General features: G+C 43.9%; 1 protein-coding gene across 1 annotated transcript; it reads right to left on the minus strand.

The window, feature by feature from the left end:
• Positions 1–296: 296 nt before the first annotated feature.
• On the minus strand, positions 297–20,081 carry LOC145410623 (uncharacterized). The gene is made up of 4 exons (XM_080280736.1): positions 18,539–20,081; positions 17,892–18,493; positions 1,118–1,185; positions 297–870 (listed from the first exon to the last, which is right to left on the minus strand). The coding sequence occupies exons 1-4, from the start codon at positions 20,079–20,081 to the stop codon at positions 297–299; spliced, it is 2,787 nt and encodes a 928-aa protein (XP_080136862.1).
• Positions 20,082–22,950: the final 2,869 nt, after the last annotated feature.

Consider the following 22,950-nt stretch of genomic DNA (forward strand, 5'->3'; position numbering starts at 1 on the left):
TCATATCTGCTGTACTGTACTATAACCTAAACACTTAAATTTAGCAAACAACATGCCTACAGCTTGGACACAATAAGTCCACCACTGATCTCACATTAATCCTACCACTTAGATAACAATAAAGAACTTCCTTGTCAAATAAAATTAAATGTCCTCTCATCATCATATTTGCTGGGTTGTACTGTATTATTAACACTTAACCAAGTGCACATTAAGTCCACTACTTAGCCCACAAAACTCAGCGCACAGTAAGTCCCTCAAATGTATAATTTGTTACAGCTCTATTCTTCACCTCATCATGAATTTTTATCTCCTGCGCAATTCTGTCGAGTTATAACACCCTCGTCTTCAGTCTCTGGCAGCTTGATGGCCACACAACCCGGTTTACACTTATTTGTCTTAGCGTTGTCTGTTAAGTTTGTCTCATCGTAACTGATGATACTGGCCGGAGGTATTCCACTGCCACTCTCTTCCAGATTACGAAAGTACTTTAAAACTTCATTTTCCAAGACAGCTGTACGTTTTCTGCTTATATTCCGACACATCTGCTGCATCAGAATCTTTGAGTGCCTGCTACGAAACCCATGTGCCCAGTCTTCTCCCTGTAAATTGTCCTTAAACTGTTCGACATGTCTGTGTTGACGATCCAAGTGGTCTTTTACAAATTTCCGTAGGTGGAACATATCAAACGCAAGACCAACATCCCCAAGGGCAGCAGTGTTTTGACCAACAGACTCCTCTTCAAACTGCGTCAGGGATGTCTTCTGTCCTACCCTTCCAGGTTCCTTAGATCCTGACACGACTTGTTGTACTGATGTCTTGGGGATACAAAATTCCTGGCTGCCTGACGCTGACTCATTCCATCCCTTACTGCAGCAACAGCCCGTGTCATGGTCTCAGGAGTGTATTGGACCTTGGGGGATGTCACTTTTTTCTTATAATGACGCACCATTCAGAAACAAACAGAAAGTACATAAGTTAAGCAATGGTCTCAATTACCCCGGTACGGTGGTCTCAATTACCCCATGTTATACAAACATTAATACAGAGTAAACATTAACGTCAATCATTACCAAACTGGCTGTATACATACCTGGGATATAAGGCTACATATCACCTGAATATGGACTGGCTGAGGGATACGGCTTGGCTACAGCACACCTTAGCATTCACAGTTGAAATTTCCTGTCATGTTAATACAAAAACATTATTAGGATGTTGGGGTACTTCTGGGATCAGTGGAATAATATGCGCTTTACATATATTTATAGTACATACCATACCTACATAAACAAACCGACAGCATCTTTTAAATCTATTCGTTCTTCCTAGGAATCATCTTAAGTAAAAGTGTCTTAAGGTGGTCTCAAAAGCCCCTCTGTATGGTAGCTATTTGTGGTGGCACCCTAGAAAATGCAAAACACTATGAAGGTCTTTGAATAGCCGGAATGAGGTGTGTGTGTGTGTGTGTGTGTGTGTGTGTGTGTGTGTGTGTGTGTGTGTGTGTGTGTGTGTGTGTGTGTGTGTGTGTGTGTGTGTGTGTGTGTGTGTGTGTGTGTGTGTGTGTGTGTGAAGGGATGGAGGGTTGGGGCCGGGAGTGTGAGAGAGATGCTGGTGTGGGCAAGGTAGAGGGCTATGTGAGTGGGATGTGTGAGTGTGTACGTGAGGCTCGGTGTATGGAATGCTATGGGAAAGGCGTATGGATAATGGACTAGGACCGAGACGTGTATCGGGTGTGGGAATGAGCAGATATATGGGAGTGTAAAAATGAAGTGCAGTATGGGAGAGGTGTGGGAGTGTGAAAATGGGGCACAGAGGGTGTGGAAGAGGTGTGGGAGTGTGAAAATGAGGTACAGAGGATGTGGAAGATGTGTGTGAGTGTGTGTGTGAGACTGAAAAAGGCTAAGAAGAGATGTAGGTAGATGCGGGATGAAAGAGATGTGTGGATAAATGTGTGTGTGAGGTTGGGAGTGTGAGAGAGGTGTATAGCCTACGAGAGGAAGTGTGAAATAGTATGGGAGGGAGCTGGTAGGAAGTCAAGGTTGTGGGAGAGTATACGATTAAGGTGTGTTTCTGAAAGTGTGGGTAGGGTGAAGGTGTAGATCTGAGGTGTGTAAAGGGTGTGAAAAGGCGTGTGTTGGGAGGGGGAGGGGGGTTGTGGAGCAGTGTGTGAATAATGGTGGGTAGTATAAGGGATTGTGCGAGACTGTAAATGAATGTGCGTGTGTGTGTGTGTGGGGGGGGGTATGACTAGGGAGAGTGTAAAAGATGTAGGCTAAATGAGTGAAGGTGGGGTGCAGGTTGGGTTATAGTTTGTGATAGGAGGGGTGAATGGGTGCGGATGGGGTGAGAGTGAGATGAGGAAGCATGTGAGGGGTGTAAATGAGTGAGGATGAGAGGAGAGTAGGGTGTGGGAAAGGGTGTTGGGAGTGTGACAAAGTACGGATGTGGTGAGGGGGCGGTCAGGAAGGAAGGAGGGGTGTGAATGATAGTGGGCAGTGTGAAGGGAAGATATGAGAATGTGTAGGGGTGAGGGAGGGGTATGATCGAGAGCGGAAGCGATAGTGAAGGGGGGTGGGAGTGTGTGGGTGGGATATGTCATGTGTGATAGTGGGTGGGATGAGTCATGTGTGATAAAGACTGAGGAAAGAAGTCAGCATGAGAAGCAAAAGCATAAAAAGGAAGTGAGCTACAGAAATGTGCGAGAAACATAAGGACAGTGTGGGTGAGTAAAAGCAACAGCCTGTGTGTGTGAAACAGGAACAAACAGTGCGAGTGTGAGGAGGGAGGAGTGAGCGTGTGTGGAGGCGGTGGAACACGAGGAGGAGAGGGATGTGTGTGTGTGTGTGTGTGTGTGTGTGTGTGTGTGTGTGTGTGTGTGTGTGTGTGTGTGTGTGTGTGTGTGTGTGTGTGTGTGTGTGTGTGTGTGTGTGTGTGTGTGTGTTTAGGAGGTGTGTGTGGGAGTGTGAAAGTGATAGCTAGCAGGCACTGAGAGAGAGAGAGAGAGAGAGAGAGAGAGAGAGAGAGAGTTTGGATGGTGTGATACCTCGCAATGAGAAGAAATGATACGGTACGAATAAGAGTGAGAGTGAGGTAGTGCGAAAGGAATGCTGATGGAGAGAGAGAGAGAGAGAGAGAGAGAAGCAATATAAGGTAAACGTGGGAGAGTATGGTAAGGTGTGACAATGTGGTGGTGATGCAAGAAATACGCAACAATGACACCGTAACAGATATCACGAAGAGAATCACAGCCACGATACGAAATTCAACAACAACAATAATAACAATAATAATAATTATATTAATAATAATAATTTGTAACAATAACAATAATAAGAACAATAACAAGAAACAGAAATAACGTTACCATCAATATCACTCTTTTATATCAGTATTTACCCTCACATGGTCAGGACAACTCAAGCAGCTTATTTTAAACCAGGTACGTCAAGGAAAATATTATACAACTTGAACTATAATAATAATTACTACTACTACTACCACCATCATCAGTACTACTATTAAAATTACTACGGTACTACTACTACCACCACCACTACTACTACTGCTACTACTACTACCACTAACAATAATAATAATAATAATAATAATAATAATAACAGCAATAATAATAACAATACCAGCACGAGTCCTCCCGGAATTACACACCTGCCGTACCTCAACTAATGCCTGGCTAAGCAATGTCCTCAACGAAAGAGGTGATTCACTGCTTGTGAGTCAATCAGTCAGTATCATGTGAGTCAACGTCTTCTTATCAGTAGTTCAACATTCCTCCCCACTGTCACCACCAGTCAACAAAACTACTACCGGTACTACTACTACTATTACTGTATTAGTAGTAGTAGTAGTAGTAGCAGTAGTAGTATCATCATTATCATCATCATCATCGTTATATATTTGGTTTAAATTTACTGAGCTATGAGATGGAGAGACGAGAGGAAAGAGTGGAGGATGGTGAAAGAAGAGTGCAAAGTACGGTACCAAGGGAAGTAAATGGGGACCGATCTAGTGGTCCTGTCAGGTTAAAAAAAAAAAAAAATGAGAGAGAGAGAGAGAGAGAACGTAGGTAGTAGAGGAGGGAGGGATGAGGGAGAAACTGGCGGATGTCCCTCCATAAGAGGAATGACCTCATGGACACTCAAGCCTGCTGCTGCTGCTCCCTCCTCACCCCCCTACCCCTCCGAAACACCCTCACCCATCTGAATTCACACGTACACACTGACCATGCCAATCCGCGCGTACATAGTCTACACACACACACACACACACACACACACACACACACACACACACACACACACACACACACACACACACACACACACACACACACACCAGGCTCACACAACCTACACATTCTCTTGATTTTTCCCTCAAAATTTCTTCATCTCAGTTACCGTACTCCCTAAACTTTCCTTGCCTTATTTGTCTTCCTTTTATGATTTCCTCTACTCTCTCTCTCTCTCTCTCTCTCTCTCTCTCTCTCTCTCTCTCTCTATCTATCTATCTAGGCTATCTACCTATCTTCCTAGTTCTCAACTCAGAACTTGAATGAAAAATACGATTATGGTATCTCCAGAAGCATTACAAGCACGATAATAATAATAATAATAATAATAACAATAATTAATAATAAAAATAATAACAACAACCTATTGCTATCACCATCATTATCATCGTCATCATCATCTTCATCAATAACAAGGATCCTGTGCATAAATATTAACCAGCCATTAACAGTATAATAACCATCACATCAAGACGTCTGTTTTTCTCATCAAGTCTGCTGTCCAGTGAGGGAAGCATGAAAGACAAGCTACCGGGCCCTAATACGTCACGAATCACACACATCACCGTATTTGGACACACACACACACACACACACACACACACACACACAGTAAATTCACAGGCTTAACTTGCACAGACAGGTACATACACATACAATAATTCAGACACACACACACACACACACAAATTCACATGCTCAACTTCAGACAGGTACACACGCATACCGTACAATAATTCACACCCACACAAGCATGAAAGCAGACACACACGTACACACACAACCACACACATACCCACGCACACGCGGATGCACAAGAGTAATCTTAAATGCATGCATCCATTATACCTACATAAAAGACTCTCTCTCTCTCTCTCTCTCCTAAATCGCTCACTGTTAATAAATGTCCACATCAATCCTTGGCATTCTCAAGTTTCTCTGTCTCTTGTCAAACTTTCCAAATATGAACCCAAACCCTTCCTCTTCCCCTTTCTCCTTTCCTCTTACTCCTTCGCTCTCCTCTTTGTTCTCTTCCTCCTCCTCTTCCTCCTCCGCTCTCTTCCTCCAGCTTCCCTCTGACTGTCCTCCCTCCTTTCTTAGCAAACTCCCGCTTCTCTCTCTCCCCCTCCGACATTCCTTCCTTTCTTATCCAGTCCCTCCACTCACGTCACCTCTCTTACCTTCCCCTTCCCTCCTCCTCCTCCTCCCCCCTCTCCCACTCCTAACCTCCTTGCCTGTTTATTCTCTCTCTCTTCATCTCCTCTCCTGTAGTTCTCTTCCTTTCCTTTCTCCTTCTCTTCTTTTTTGTCTTTTCTTGGTACACTCCACTCTTAGGCTGCACCTCACCTTTATCTTCCCTTCCCAGGCACCCCACTCTCTCTTTTTCTCTCTTCTCTCTTCTCTCTCCATTCCATAATCCCTATCCCACTCTCTTCTTCACCCTTTTTCTCTCATTCCCCTCCCCATCTCCTCTCGTATACACCTCCTTTACCCCATTTTCCCACCTCCTCTCACTCCCTCACCTCTCCTCTACACCCCCTTTATCTTATCCCCCTACCCTACCTCCTCCTTCTCCCACACCTCCTCTCTTTGATAACCTCTCATTCTCCTTCCCCACATTTCTCATCCCACACTCGCCTTTTCTTTTCTACAACTCCCTTTACTTATTCCCTTCCCCATCATCCCCTCCTAATCCCCTTCTCTCTTCCACATCCCTTTCCCCTTCCTTTACCCCCTTCCACCTCTCCTTCACCCCCAAACATCTTCCTCCTGCCGTCCCATCTCCCGTCTCCTTTCATCTCTCCCCTCCGTCGATCCTCCCATCTCACCTCCTCTCCCCCTTCCTTCCTTTATCCCCCTCCCCCCCCCAGTAACCTCCTGGCCTGTATATTCCCAACCGCCCCCCTGCTCCCCCAACCCCCCCACGACAGATGTTACACTGGGAACTTTTCTAGCCCGGACACTTCTGCCAGTCATTGCTGTTTTCCTTCACTGCCTCACCCATCTACACTCTCGTCTGGGTGTTGCTAATGGGAAGAAGAGTACGCCTGTCCCTGTTAATTTACAAGAATACTACACTAAATATCCACGTATATAATTATTAGGTAAAACAACAAATGTGTCTTGTTAACTGTTCAATTGGGAAAATGTTTAGCCATATTTGAAAACTGTTTACTAAGAAATTACACCACGATAGTTTATGCTCACCTGGACCACCTGGGCTATGCTGTCTAATCACTTCCAATACGCTGTCTAATAAATACTTACAGTCTCCTCGAAGGCTAGCTATTCTAACATCAAGGCAGGTCTACTCTAATTATTACGAAAACTACATGTATATACTGTATCTACACTAATAAAAGTGCTACTAACATCAAAGTTACCAATACTTCCCACCATCTAAAAAAAATCGCACACACACACACACACACACACACACACTTATACATACACATACACAGGTCCCTCACTTCACAAGCCACACCTAAGTCGGGAAATATTCAAACCCTTTACAAACAAAATACAGGTACACGGAAATGGCAACACTCAATAATTACCAGGAAGGCCATGCATCACCAAATCCCAGAAAATAAACAAATAAACAAATACGGTACCTTAAACGCATATATAAATAGCAGATAAAAAAAAAAAACCGCAATATTCCTACGTTACAATTACGCTTCATTCAAACACCGGAATAACCAGAAAACAAATGGGAGTGGATCAAAACCTCGCAGGTAAATTCCGGCCGTGATCAGTTGAATGTCCGTCTTAACCGCCTCTGTGACGTCACTGGGTAAGGTGACGTAAGCGACTAGGTGGTCTCTCTCTCTCTCTCTCTCTCTCTCTCTCTCTCTCAGTATTAAGCGGGTCTTCGATTGTGATAGAAGGTGGCATGTTGCAAATGAATCTGGATAAGACACGGCTATCAGCGCTTCGATAGCCCTTATCTGCAAAGGCACGGCACAGAGAGAGAGAGAGAGAGAGAGAGCAAATAATACCGAAAGAGGAAATGAATAACAAGCTGTAGCCCGATACGGATACTAAACCAAAAAAAAAAGTCAGAAAAAAAACAGATAAAAAAGACAGATAACAAAATGATAAATGATAAAAAAGAAAACATGAAAACAAAAAAAATGACAAGAAATAAGGAAGACCGAGAACGAAAATTATGGAAAAAATAAAAAGAACAAAACGACACAAAATTAATACGAATAAAAGACCAAAAGACATACTAGGTCAGTTCTAACACTTTCACGGCACACAAGGTCACCCTAGACCAAAGCCAAGCCACTTCCGGGGTGGTGACGTCATAACATAGGCCTGTCTGGAAGTGTAGCTGCCTTATATTCACACACACACACACACACACACACACACACACACACAGAGGAAACATTAAGGAGACATGTGGAGGGATAGGGTGTCAATGGCAGGAAAGTGGTAAATAAAGCGTAAGGAGGGGAAGGAGAGACGAAAGGAGGGACCACACACACACACACACACACACACACACATAAAGAGTAAGAGGACAAGAGAATGAATGGTGAGAGAAAGGATGAATAGCGGATGAAGGAGGCTGAGAGAAATGGATCAGAGAGAAGAGGTGAAGGAGAGGAAAAGGAAGATGAGAAGGAGGAGAGAGGAAATGATGGAAAGAGGAAGAGGACAGAAAAGAAAAACGGAACGGAAGGGAAAGGAGAGGAAAGGGCAGAAGAGAGAAAGAAAGAAGAGAAACGGAGGGAGAGGAATAGTTAGGAAGGAACTGAGAGAACAGAGGGACAAGGAGAGAGAAAGGGTGGGAGAGGAAAAGGGGGAGGGAGGAAGGAGGGAAACAGACACAGGGATGGAAGAAGAGGAAATGAAGGTGAAAATTAGGTACGGGAGAGGGAAGGAGAAAGAAAAAAGGGAGAGAAAAGAAGAGAGCAAAGCATCAGACGTATGGATGGGTAGGGGTGTTGATGGGAGGAGTGTGGTGGTAGGGAGGGAGGAAGAGGATGGGAGGGAGACAAAAGAGGAAGGAAGGGACTGGGAGGAAGAGGAAGGTACCGTAAGTAAGGAAGAGGAAGGCAGGAAGATGGAGGAATGGAGGGAAGAAGGGGACGAGATGCTGAGGAAGAGGAAGGAAGGGAAACGCTGAAGACGTGTAGGGTGTTAGTAGGATGAGAGAGAGAGAGAGAGAGAGAGAGAACAGGAAGCAACACACTCACTATTCACACAGCCATACTAGCCTACTCACACTACCACGTACACCTCCTCTCTCTCTCTCTCTCTCTCTCTCTCTCTCTCTCTCTCTCTCTCTCTCTCTCTCTCTCTCGCCATTAAAATAACCTTATACATTGCACTGCCTAAAAAACGACGATAAACAAGAACACCATCAACAACACGATAAATAACAATAATAATAATAATAATAATAATAAATAAAATCCAATATAGTAATAAACAACTAGACACGCCTACAATAAAGCAGCCGACCCACCTGCTACAATCTATTATCAAGAGCAAATATAAATACAGATAAAAACCCACCGATGTAGCAAATGCCGCCATTGTTAGCGGATGAAGCAGCAAACAACATGCAAAGCCACAACTGTCAAAAAAATATCCCGTCATTTTTTCCTGCCAGATTTCTCTACACTGGCAGGAACTGAACAAATGGCTAAAATTATGAATGTGTGTGTGTGTGTGTGTGTGTGTGTGTGTGTGTGTGTGTGTGTGTGTGTGTGTGTGTGTTATAATGTATGGAGGTGTTATCCTGGGAGTCTAAATAAGTTTTCTCCCACAACTGCCGCACAAAAGCCAGAATTTCCTATCAAATTACTAACCATTAACCTTCATAGGAATTGAATATATAGCCTAAATATACGGTATATACCAGTATCACAGTGCCAGAATTCTTTGTATTCTCTCTCTCTCTCTCTCTCTGCGTTTTAGTGACTTGCATTGGATTATAACAATTGATATTCATTTTCTACGGAGCCAAAGTCTGTCTCTGCTACAGCTGCCCGCTAAAGCTCCCCGCAATTAGACTATTCTCTTTCAAGTTTTTCTCTACTGGCCTTGATGTTAAAAATAAAAAATAAATAAATAAAATATATAGCCTAACTGTGCAACTTATCCTACTCAAATTCTCTTATTCGCGACTGGTAGAGACTAAAGTGGCAAAGGATTATAATTTTAGCCTAAGCGTCTGTTTTCTAGGGAGCCGAAACGCATCTCGTGTGCCGAACGGGGATGAGATGACGTCAGAGGTAAACAAAACAGCCCCACGTGGAAATGACACCATTGTTGGGTGTAATTGTGGTGGTATAATTTTCTTGTGCCCTACTGTAAAAAAAAATGCTGCGTAAATATTTCCCTAACTATATTAAACCTGGTCGTGATTAAAAAAAGAAAAAAAAAATGGAATTTAAATAGGACACATCTGAGAGAGAGAGAGAGAGAAAGGGGGGGGGGTTATTGTATAGCATGTAAGTCGAGCCAACTCACCCCGGATCACTAACAGGTGCAACGTATTCGATCCTACGCAGACCAAACATGTCTTGCCTTTTCATATCAGGCTTGTGTGTGTGTGTGTGTGTGTGTGTGTGTGTGTGTGTGTGTGTGTGTGTGTGTGTGTGTGTGTGTGTGTGTGTGTGTGTGTGTGTGTGTGTGTGTGTGTGTGTGTGTGTGTGTGTGTGAGAGAGAGAGAGAGAGATTTTCATTTCCCTTCAGTCTATCTAAAGCCTGATCACCTTGCACTCATTCTGCCATCCTCTCATTCTCCTCATCCCCCATCAACTTCACTTCTACGCACTCATTCTGTCATCCTCTCCTTTATCTTATTCCCCATCGTCTATGCTCATTCCGTCACTCTTCATCCCCCTATAAACTTCACTTCCATACACCCAGTCTGTCATCCTCTCATTCTCATCACTCCCTATCAATTTCACTTCTATAATCATTCTGTCAACCTGTCATTCTAGGAGCATGAGTTCCACCAAGCCTCATCAGACTGAATATTATCAAAATTATACGGTGCCTATTTTTTTACAGCTAAACATACAGACAATTTGGCGACGTAACACCAAACTTATTTCCATTGCAAATCACTTCCATTGTTATTACCTATTTATAATACGAGAGGAACGTGGTCATCCATATACCGGTATTACAAAATAAATATTGTATATACATTATTTGTAATACCGGTATATGGATGACCACGTTCCTCTCGTATTATAAATAGGTAATATAAATGGAAATGATTTGCAATGTAGATCAGATATTTGTTCTAAGATGTTTAGTGGAGAAGTATCTAGGGAAGGGAAGGAAAGTGTATGCTGCCTTCATGGACTTGGAGAAAGCTTATGACAGAATAGATAGGCAAGGTATGTGGAGGGTATTAAGAATATATGGAGTGGAGGGGAAATTGTTGAGTGCTGTGAAAAGTATGTACGAGGGAGCTAGGGTTACGGTGCGAGTGGATGGTGAGCTGAGTGAGTTCTTTGATCTCAATGTGGGACTGAAACAGGGTTGTGTGATGTCTCCATGGCTGTTTAATATATACATGGATGGGGTTGTAAAGGAGGTGCAGGGTAGGGCAGTGGATGTGGGGGTGGCTCTAATGAATGAGGGTGAGATTTGGAAGCTTCCGGTGTTACTGTTTGCTGATGATAAAGTACTGTTGAGTGAAGATGAATGGGAGTTGCAAGGTTTGGTGAATGAATTTGGGACAGTGTGTAGGAGGAGGAATCTGAAAGTTAATGTAAACAAAAGTAAAGTTATGGTGTTTGAGAGGAATGAAGTCACAGAATGTGCAGTGAGGTTGGATGGTGAGGATATGGAGAATGTGAGTGCATTCAAGTACTTGGGTAGTGTGATGAGTAAGGATGGAACTTTAGGGGATGAAGTGCGTGAAAGGGTACAGCAGGGAAGGAAGGTTGTTGGTACAATTAAAGCAGTGATGAGAAATAGGGAGGTGAGTATGGAAGTTAAGAAGTCACTGCATGATAGTATTGTGATCCCTACCCTGACTTATGGAAGCGAGGCATGGACCTTGCAAGAGGGGAACAAGTCAAGAGAGCAGTGGAAATGAGTTACTTGAGAGGAGCATGTGGAGTGACGTGAAGGGACAGGTTGACGAATGAAGAAGTGAAGGAACGCTGTGGGGTGGATGTGGATGCGGTTGAGAAGATTAGGAGAAACACACTAAGGTGGCTTGGACATGTGAAGAGAATGGAGAATGAAAGACTAAGAGGGTGTATGTACGTGAGGTGGAGGGAGGGAGAGGGAGAGGTAGACCGAGGATGAGGTGGAGGGATGGAGTTGAGAGGTATGTGAGGGAGGGTGGGGGTGAGTTGGGGGGAGGGTAGTCAAATGGTGGGTGACAGAGCGACTTGAAGGCGTATTGTCTGCGGCCACCCTTTGAGGGATTAGGGCGTCGGGCTATAGATGATAGTCTCATATTTCTTACGCAATGATTTAGTCTCTCTCTCTCTCTCTCTCTCTCTCTCTCTCTCTCTCTCTCTCTCTCTCAAGCCATATTTCTAAGAATTCAACGTGCGTCTATCTTACAGGAAAAAAACTGTTTACGCAATCTCTCTCTCTCTCTCTCTCTCTCTCTCTAAGCCATATTTCTAAGAATTCAACGTGCGTCTATCTTACAGGAAAAAAATTGTTTACGCAATCTCTCTCTCTCTCTCTCTCTCTCTCTCTCTCTCTCTCTCTCTCTCTCTCTCTAAGCCATATTTCTAAGAATTCAACGTGCGTCTATCTTACAGAATAAAATTATTTACGCAATCTCTTTCTCCGTCCCTCCCTCCCCCTCTCTCTCTCTCTCTCTCTCTCTCTCACACCTGGAAACCCAACCAAAACTATAACCAAACTCAACCACAAAATCCAGCCCTCCACCTTCCCTTCCTTTTCTTTACATCAACCTCAACATGGCATCGCGTCGCACCATAAACTCTTAACATTCCCCATCAATTATCGACTTTTGGCGTGTCTGCTGCATCACCCAGCCATCGAGGGTAACCAAAATAGGAGAGTGGCTTGAAACTGCATGTCCTAAGGGAAATGGGTGGAGGGGATGGTCCTAGGATGGAAGTGGGGAGGGGAAAAAAGTGGTGTGTGTGTGTGTGTGTGTGTGTGTGTGTGTGTGTGTGTGTGTGTGTGTGTGTGTGTGTGTGTGTGTGTGTGTGTGTGTGTGTGTGTGTGTGTGAGAGAGAGAGTTTAAGGAAAGAGAAAAGGATGAAGATTATGAGGAGGAAGAGACAGATGTAGGCTACCGTGATGAGGTGAACAGAGAAGGACGGTGGGGTCGTGTGAGGGGAAGGGGGGAGGAAGTGATGGGGAATACAGTCTATAAGAAGAGGGGAAGGAAGTGGCGGGGCGTGTGAGGGGAAGGGGAGGAAGTGGTGGGAACAAGTGAGGGGAGAGGTAGGGGTGGATAGCAGGAGAGAATTGAGTAGGTGAGTGATGAGGTAGGGACAACAAAAGGTCAGTGCAATGAGAAACACGGACAAGAGGGTCGGAGGGATGGGAGAAGTAGAGGACAGGATGAAGAGCAAGAACAAGGAAGACATAATAAGGGGAACAGAATGGGAAAAGCAAGGGGCAGAAGATGGGGAACTGAGGAAGAGTAGAAAGAGAGAGGGAAAAAGGGAAAGAATGGAGACAAAGAAGAAATGGAGAAATAAGGGAAACAGAACAAGAAAGGAAGGGCAGAACACAGGGAAATGAAGAAGGACAGAGAGAAACTGAAGGCAAGAGGGGATGGGCTAGTTCGGTAAAGGGGTAAAGGGAAAGCAGACTGAAGCAGGGAAAGGTCTGTGGTGGTAAGAAAAAAGAGGGTGGGGGAAGTAAGGTACGGGTAAGGGAAAGGTGACAGGAGGATGGTAGAGGCAACAGGGTAGAGTGGAAGGTTAGGGTAGGGATAAGGATAAGAAGGGACGGGGGAAAGGGAGAGAGAGGATGATATAAAGCAGTAAAAAGGAAAGAGCAAAAGACCTACTGACTCTTTGAAGGCTGTCTAATATTGGGCAGGTTAAAAATATGTAGGCCCAGGGGCGATTCCACAGTAGTTTTCGTTTGTTTGCTTCCTCCCCAACCACACTTATAACTACATTTTTTTCCAAAAAGTTCAGTATCCACTTTCACTACCCCTGTCAAATGTTTAGATAATTAAGATTGCTACACAGTTTAGTCACCAAAATCATCATATAATTCAGTAATAAGTCATTTACACAATTCAGAGTCTTTCGTTTGGGTGCTTGCAAACCACTACAAACACCTGTGGAATCGGCCCCTACTCTATTCAGTGGGGATTTAGAAAAGCAGGAACGGGGAGTTAGTGGCCTATGGGAAGTGGGGTGGGTGTGATGAGAGGTAGAGGAATATGGAAGGGGGAATGATAAGGGAGGAAAGGAGAGGACAGACGATCAGGAAACAGGGGGAGAGGGGGGGCTGGGCGATGCAGATGTAGGCAGGGAAAAGGGTGAGAAATACAAGACAGAAAGGGACAGGAGGTAACAGGAGGATGAAGAACCTTGTGGAAAAGAGAAGGAAGGGTGAAAGTTAAGTAAGAGAAAGGGGAGGCAGGAGTGGGTAAGAAAGGTACGAGAACAATGAAATGTGCGTGTGTAGGAAGAAGGGGAAAAATAAAGGAAAAGTCAATAGGTGCAGTCCGTCTTTGGTCAGGGAGGGTAGTGAGTCATCCTCTCTCTCTCTCTCTCTCTCTCTCTCTCTCTCTCTCTCTCTCTCTCTCTCTCTCTCTCTCTCTCTCTCAACATTACACACTCCAATACACATCCCATAAACATTTCTCTCCTCTCCCCTCAAAACACACACACACACACACACACACGGACAGCTTGCAGACACTTTTGCACAGACCCCCCCCCCCTCCCTCTCTCTCAAACCCACCCAAAAAACTCTCAAAACTACAGCGTAACAAAAAGTCACATCACACGAAAGCTGCAGTTAGGTGTGGTTAGGATAGTTTTTGTTCCTCTAATCCCTTCTCGCTCTAGCCACCTCTAGCCTCCACATCCCTTCCGCGTTGCCTAGGACGCATCCAGGGCTAGGCAATTCATGGGATAGGAGGAAGTGGTGGTGGGTATAAGGAAATGTAACACAAGTAGAAGTTGTATGAAGACAGTAAATTACTCTTCCCTCCTTAAAACACAGATATTATATATTTCTTTTCTCGTTCCAATCTAAATTGTAATATATTTCTAGCACAAAATAACAATCACAGGCTCTAATCAACTGCCTGAACACAAACTATTTTTGCCTAGATACTGTAAACAAGGTCAAGATTCTTATAACGTTTAAGACTGCCAAACGTAACAAAAAAAAAAAAAAAATCTGGATTCAACACAAAAGCTATGATATTAATCCCACTCCTACTACTATTAGTAATAATTATGAAAATACTGCTGCTGCTGTTCTACTACTACTACTACTAATAATAATAATAAAAACAAGATATCAGTAACAAGATAGAACCCAGCAGTAAAGAATGCAAGTAAAAACCCACCAATATACGCCTACTTGATTCCTGTGAAGGCTACTACAATTATCGTACCGTACTAATATTATAGGTGTCAAGAGCTATTACACCGATCAGTATCTTTTTACCATATAGCCTAACCTACTCATACAGCTATGCATACCGTACATGGATATAATACACAGGTTTCTTACCGTTGCTAAAATGTTAAATATCATTAGTAATATGTCTAGTGGGATGCTATCAGTGGGGTATATATTTTTCTTTTCACAATATAAACGAAGTCACACATTTCATACTTGGTTCAATATCTACCATGGATCTTAGCAAATTTCCAAGATAAACACGTCGACATAGCAGTTATTATCAGAAATACATTTTTTTTTTTCTTCTACGTATTTTTCTTTTTCCTCGTGCTCACTCGAGTCTGGTTGTGAAGTGTTTAGCAGCTGTATGAGTGACCCTAAAGTATAAACGGTCTACACTAGGCACGTAAAGCTCAGGATAGTTTGTAAATGTGGACTCGCACACCTTCACTCTCGTATTTAAACGATCACCTGCATCTCTTCATTTCTTCCATACCGCAACGTCTTTTATAGGTACCGGGTACCGGTTCTCTTCGTAATGCCCACAAACTATTTTTTTATTAAGCTTTAGGAAAGAACCTTCGAACTGGAAGGGTTCTGTAGGTAGCCCTGATTATTCTCCATAGCACTAAAGGTCTTTCACTGAGTTTAAAAAATCATCTGTAGCTGACACCATCGTAGTGAAGACGTTCATCGCTTCATTACGATATCAATCTGTCTGTGTCAAAAGGCAATACACCAGTAGCCCAAAAGAGAAACACCTTCTTGTTTATTTCATGATGGTTACCGCCAAATAATTTTATGCAGTTTAAGAAAAGTCGCTCGTAGGGCAAAAGTTAAGGGCAAACCACATATAACAGTACTGCTGTGGCCCTGTGCAGCACCCACGTCCTTTACATTGCCCTCGTAACAATGCCAACAACTATAACCAGCATGCGGGCTCCTGCAACACATAGGGGTGCAATAATACGTGATTTTGTATAACTTACTACTCTATTCAAAATTCACCAAACTAAACAAGAGGCAACAATAAGGGCTTAACGGTCATTTTAGCCCTGTTTTCAACGTTCACATGGGGGATGGAGATCTCAGGCAAGGCTTTTGATACCTTATAGGACAGTATGAAAGAACTAAGAAAATGAAGATCAAAATATACGGTAGGTCCACTCGTCCATGCCTATTATTACAGGAGGCAACAGAAGCTACGGGGCAGTTTGTAACATACTATTAGACGATGGGGGTGCCACATCACAAAGCCAATACATGTCATACTTTCATCCAGCATTATATTCATTAGCAATATTTTCCTCACAGGTAGTCATTATCTTTTCCTGTTGCCTACCAACTTCCACAAATTCTCGAGCTACAAAAAACGAATTGCACAGACTATCAAACTTCAGCTTCAAGGCCTATTAACTATTTACTGAACTATTTGAGAGTCTACATGATGTAACCTAGCCAAAGCCCTACAGAATTTACCCAACATTATCACTTTCGTCCATATGCCTCCCGTACGTAACTAAATCTATCAATATACCAGACACATAAGTAAATATATAAAAATCGTGGACTAGTTTCATATCCCAGTCGACGAAGAACGTGGAGAACTTCCCCATTCATCACAACTCTCTCCTACAGTATTTTTGTTTTGCTTACGTGTGCAAGACTGAGTGTGGTAGTTTGGGAACACAAACACACACACACACAACCTTCTGGTGCGGCGTGCAGGCTAACTGGCAAGTATCAAAATTATCTACCTCTTCACTCCCTCCAACAAGTTAGAATCTGTAAATCAATACAACGGCTTATAACATCACCAAGCTTGTACAAACAAAAACAACTATGGATACTGCATTCTATATATACTACGCTGCTCCTCAGACTACTACATGAACACTAGGAAGACAACACAGAAAAGGAAGAGAAAGAAGACCTTGATCGTTTACTACCGGTACCTACCTTTTCCTAGTTTCAACCTTTACATAGCTACTGTAATGGTTGCATCCTTTTCATTCTCGAAATAATTCCCTACACATACAGCTTTAAGCCTATGCTTTCCTATGAAGCTGAAAGGTATAAAAATCAAGGGATGAAAATGACTACAGTGAACATCCTTTAGTTATACCATAAATACAGTCTAGGCCATATACATAAATCTATCATCCCAACTATTTCCACCTCAAAAGATGGAATACACCTACAGTAGCTACCGGTACTTTTTTTTTTTTTTTTTTGGGGGGGGAGAAGCTTTTCACAGCTTAAGAAATGGCAATACATGGTCAAAGCATATACACGACTCTTAATTAATATCTGCTTTTCCCACCTGTCGCTTTGTACAATGTCGCTAACTCTACTTACCAGAACTCTACATCTTCAAACAAGAAACTCGTAATATCAAGCCAATTTGGTAATGCCCATGTCCCAAGCCTCGAACTGAGGTTACGATTAGCCTATAACAAAACTGTGTTAACTGTTGCATCCTCCCAATTAAAGCAAAATGAAAGATGACATGACGACTACAGTGGCTTCTAATTGTATGGTGAGAAGATGGCATGAAATACGGTACAGCACGAAGAGTTGGGAGACCGAGAAAGTCCGCCACTGCAGAGACAACTGACAGCTGTTGCAGAAACTTGCCACAGAGTAATCTTACTGATCTACCGACTCCGACCAATAGCCCAAATAATCACTGGAACATAATTTGGCGGCTGTTGCAGAAACTCATCACACTGCAACCTACCCAGCATATTAATATTTAATTTGTCTACCCTTTGGCCACAAAGAAACCCACCAAAACCCAAACTTCTTTGTCAACCAGATACTGTAACAAAAAAAAAAAAAAAAAAGGCCAAAATCAGTTTTATGTCCAAAATACCAGTTAAAAAAAAAAAAAAAAAAAAAGACTAGTTATTGAAACACAAACCTCAATGCAACTTCACCAAATAAACCACCAAACAACACAAAAAGAACAAGATGCTACAAAGAAACGTTTCCTCACCTCTGGCCTGCGTCGTGATAAATCAATGCCGTCATTTTCGATGTAATCAGGAGTCTCCTTTTTAGTCCCGGTGAAGTTGAAGACCAGGGTGGTATTCTCCTGCTGGTGCCAACGATCCCGTGATGAAGCCGTTTTGCCGGTATTAGGACTGCCCAAGAGAGCCTGTTTATTTGTGTTCACGGCCTCCACTAAATTCCCTCTACCTGGACTCCTCACCAATTCCTCGGTGGTGGGAGATGAGGGCTTTTCTGACTTCACAGGAGAGCGCACTTCCTTAATTTCAACTTTTTTAGAAGTTGGCTTTAGGTCTACCTGGGGCGTGGGTTTGAACAGTTCCGCTTTCGCACCGGGTTTACCACTTTCCACTTTGGTTTGTTTGGGCGTCTCCACTTTGGCTGGGGTGTGCACTTTTGAATCCACCGCCGGCAATACGGGAGGCTGTGAGCGTGATTTTTCAGCGTTCTTTAGATTTTCCTGCTGTACGCGATCACTCTCTACGAAGGGAGAGTGCGTGGAGGGGGAGAGGACCCTACGAGAGCCCACTGGGGAGGAGGGAAGAGGGGAAGGGGTTGGGGAAGCTTGTTTTGGTGCCGTGACCTGGTCTGAAGACCCACCAGCAATATCTGCTGTCTCCTGCTGCACTTTACTCTCTTTCTTCACGTTCGCAGACCCGCCGGCGAAATTAAACTCCTGCACCTGACTATCCTTCCTGATGTTGGACACGGCTGTGCTTGATATCCTCCTGACCCCTTGCTCAGCTGGGCCCGCACTGACACTTTCGCCGTGCCTGTCTGCGAGGTCACCGTTCACCAAGGGGGCAGTGACGGAGGCAGTGACGGGGGTTAAGCCAGGCCGGACTCTCCCCAAGCCACTTTCCTCACTCCTCTGCCCTCCGTCAACCTCGTCACTCTCCTTATTGCTGTTTTTCTCACCGTTAACTGCCCTGACACTAAGCGTACCTCTGGGAGAGGCGCGAGTTGTTTGCGACACCTTCTTGAGCGATTGTTTGGCTTCCTCGATAGTGACTGGATGACTGGTACCTGCCGGGGGTGTCACTTTCCTCGGAGGTACGTTGGTTGGCTTGGCTTTAAGGGCTGGCTTGGACACTGGGGCTACACCGTTCGTCTTGTGGCCCTGGGAACTCTTGTGGGTGGCGACTTTGGCAGCCGTACCGCGGAGAGGGCGCTTGTTCCCCGCCTCGAATATCCTCTTCACCTGCCGTACGGTATCGGGAGGAGGCATGTCTTCCTCCTCTTGGCTGTTGGAGGACATTCTGCGTGTGAGAGGTGGAGGCATCTCATCCACACTCCTCCCGTTCACCGTCTTCAGCTCTTGTGGCGGCGGTCTCGGGGTTTCTATAATAATGACATCATCCTTGGCCAGCGGGTTGAGACTAGACTGGAGACGACTCGAGGCAGATATACTCTTGGGCATACCAATCCTCCTCCCCCTGTCAGTTTCATCGGCTAGTCTACTACTGAGGGAATCCACTGAACGGGCCCTCCGCATCACTTCCCTTCGTCGACTGGCTGAATCATGCGTCGGGCGGGGTTTGGCCGTACTGATACCCTTTTCCTGCCACGTGGGTTCACTATCAAGCAAGTCTTCTAGTGAGCTGAACTTTCTAAGAGACGGTCTAGACCTGCTCTCCCTCATAGCCAAACTCATGTAGCGGTTCTTTAGCTTGGACACGATGCCGGGTCCATATTCCAGCTCGCCATCTTCTTGCTCGTAGGAGTCACTGACGGAGGAGTAGGTAGGGGAGGCAACCCGAGGCCCCACGTCATGTAGACCCTTGTGGTGCATGTTGCCGGCTGCGGGGACACTTACGTCACTAATTATTGCATGCTTGGGGCCCTTACTACCATCACCAGCACTGCATCCACCACGAGCACCTTCCAAACGAGAACTGAGTGACTGGTTCGCATGGCCTGCGGAGGAGGGAGGGGGGCCACTCAGCGAGCGTCCCACCCCCTGATGTTGACCACTCAGCGAGGATGCCGTCGGGGAGGTGGGGCCACTCAGCGAGCCTCGGCCGCGACCCGCCATCGGTGGATTGGGAGTCGGGAGGCCAAATCCCCCGTGAATTCTAACATTGGCCCTCTTACGTAGGATCAGTTCTCTTTTCCAAGCTGGTAGGTCGTCGAGCGGGGTTTCCTGCCCACTTATGTAACCTTGCATCGTAGCCATGATAACGACACCCTCTTTATCACTCAAAACATCCGCCAGTGAGATACCACACTTCCTAAGTTTTACACCTCTCACTCCACCATCTCATGCACCGAGTTAGTTTCCATGCAGGACTAGAATAGTACACTATATACACACACTTGATGAGCTAAAATGTTAGTATCACACACACAATAGCATATTTTGTCCGAAGGTGTGGCAGAGTAACGCCCTCCGCCACCGTTCTATCTTCACTGTTGTTGATAAGCCAGTAGCCGAGTTGGTGTTGTGCCGCGAGAATTATTAAAACGTCGCAAATTATAAATAGACAGAATTAATAAACAATAAACATCATACTGCGAGTTTGAATGGTATACACTAGATATTTTGTCAGAAGTTAATATTTCATACGAGGAAGTAAGTGTGCAATTTTTCGGAATTATTGATCAACGTCTGGCGGTACATGGAGCCGAAGTGCCAGGGGAGGCCTCTGGCGGCAATGGTAGGAAGCTTGCTGTACTCACAGCTGACACCTTTTCTAACTGTACTTTCAACCATACTCAACGTCACCTCCTTCAAATTAAGTCCCCAGGTTCCCCACCCACAGCCCGCGTTTCCTCAGAGCACCCTCCTTTCCGGACTTTTGGGTGGGTGTCCAGTTAGGCTTTCATGGGGAGGTCAGTTCAAGCCCACTCACACAAACTCCTGCTGAGTCACTTGCAAGTAAAAGCTCTCAGATCCCTTGCACTTCTCACGTTCTTAATGAAACTGGGGCGCGTGAGGAAGTATACGACTGTACTTAATGCAACCAGAGCGAGGCCTTGAATTAACTGCGAACAGATGTCACTGAAGCCCAAATGTTTACTCTTACCCTTTTAACGCTTATCTTCACGTCACGTCCCCCGATAAGATAGCGAATAAATTATTTTGTTCTCTGATAAAGAGCTTGTCACTGGTATTCACATAATTCGTGCAATGCCTTAACTGGGACCTTTGTTACAACTCCCATACAAATATTATTGATGCATACCACATGTTACTGAATCGCCATAGATGTCACCGACGAAAATTGGGTGTTTTGACCTACTAAGCTGTCATTTAATATTTCATTGTAGCTTCCCACCTGTACAGCCACGTAATCACAACTGATAAGATAAATGGAATAGTGTGATATCTCGCTGTGCAATACATTACAACGGAATACCATCCTGCTAATGGATTTTATTTTGGATTAAAATAATTGTAATGCATATTTCACACATGAAAAATGTTACTTTCCGTCTCTGCAATTTCAGCCTATTCAGATGTTTTTGCTTTTTTTCTCGCAAAATGTTCAGCATATGTGTGACCTGATGATTTTTCTTCCAACATTTTTTTTTCTTTCAAAGTCCGGATTTACAAACATTCCGATCAACGATCAGAAGATTTATATAAAAACAACTCGCCAAAGAGATGCTTTTACGAAGTATCCAGTGTCAGCAATAATAAATCTTGCTGTGACAGCTGAAATTCTAGGGTTAGTGTTTTTTCTCCATCAAGAACCAATGCTATTTCGGTATAATTACCGTTATTTGTGGTACTTGAAGATACCATAATCTAAGAGGTACAGCTTCATCTAGCCATAATCAAAGAAGAGGTACGGTACATTTAGCATAAGCATCGATATTGCGTAAGTGATGCATCTCCATATGGTAAGGATGTCGGATAGTTTTAAGTGAAAATTCTAACAGGAGATATTACTCATGAGCAAGATAGGCAAGACCGCAAAGTTAATGAAATGTAAAAAGAATGTACCGTACAGCAAAACACAGTAAACACAACTATTTTGCTGATACTTTTTTCTTTTTCCTTCAGAATGTACAGGAAAACACAGTAAACACAACTACTTTTTCTTTGCTGACACACTGCTGAACTTATCTGCACCGTATTACATTAGTTTATCGAACGTTGATATTAAATATCTTTGACGTTAAAATGCCAACATCCCTTTCTGACCAAATCGTAGATATTTTTTACACTCACTAACATGAGATGATTTTAGTTTCTGAAAGCCTTCGAGGTCTGAATGAGCCTTAATTTATCTCCATAAGTATACCCCAGTCTGCCTATAATTCCATTTCGTTTTGACAAAGCCAGATGATTTTAATCTGCTATGTGAAAACTCCCGCGACTTTCGTTGTCGTGTGAACCCTAGACTAAAAATAAGTGTGTTTGTGTGCTAAATACTGAGGTTCGTAGTACTCTACCGACTGCACACACACACACACACACACACACACACACACACACACACACACACACACGCACGCGCTCGCGCGCGAGGTAAAAAGGCGTCCAACTGATAAAAGATAAGGGTGATAAAATATGACCAGTGTTCTACCCACGCTCGTCTTTCTTCCGGTCCTCCTCCTCCTTTTCTTATAATAATAGTAATAATAATGAAAATAGTGATAGTACTACGACCAACAACACATACTTCTGTGCGACACTAAAAACTCCCTCGCACATCTTCCATGGCTATCAGTTTATATGCAATACCCCATTTTCCTCTTGGATTTATTTTTGTTTATTTAAGTTCATCATTATCATCGTCACAGTTTGCATTAGTAACATACAAGAGACCATTATACTGTGGCATTAGCAGAAAAATTATGAACGAAGAGATATTACAGAGCAAAATTCACACACACACACACACACACACACACACACACACACACACACAAGCTCCAAGTGATCATTTCCAACATGGCATTTCTTTGTCATCCTGTCAAACTAATGCTATGTATTTCGTACCTACTGATTGTTACTGCCCAATAGCGAGTACAACCCACTCAGTTCGCCCTACTGTTAAAACACACACACACACACACACACACACACACACACA

The sequence above is a fragment of the Coenobita brevimanus genome, chromosome 86 (assembly GCF_032717465.1).
Source record: "Coenobita brevimanus isolate Jiangsu-jjx chromosome 86, ASM3271746v2, whole genome shotgun sequence".
Lineage (NCBI taxonomy): Eukaryota > Metazoa > Arthropoda > Malacostraca > Decapoda > Coenobitidae > Coenobita > Coenobita brevimanus.

Coding starts and splice junctions, on each gene's coding strand:
- LOC145410623 (XM_080280736.1), bottom strand. CDS start 20,081: ATGGCTACGATGCAAGGTTACATAAGTGGGCAGGAAACCCCGCTCGAC. Junction 1,186..17,891: donor TATCACGACGCAGGCCAGAG/GTGAGGAAACGT, acceptor TTAACATGACAG/GAAATTTCAACTGTGAATGC. Junction 871..1,117: donor CTCAGCCAGTCCATATTCAG/GTGATATGTAGC, acceptor CTGTTGCTGCAG/TAAGGGATGGAATGAGTCAG.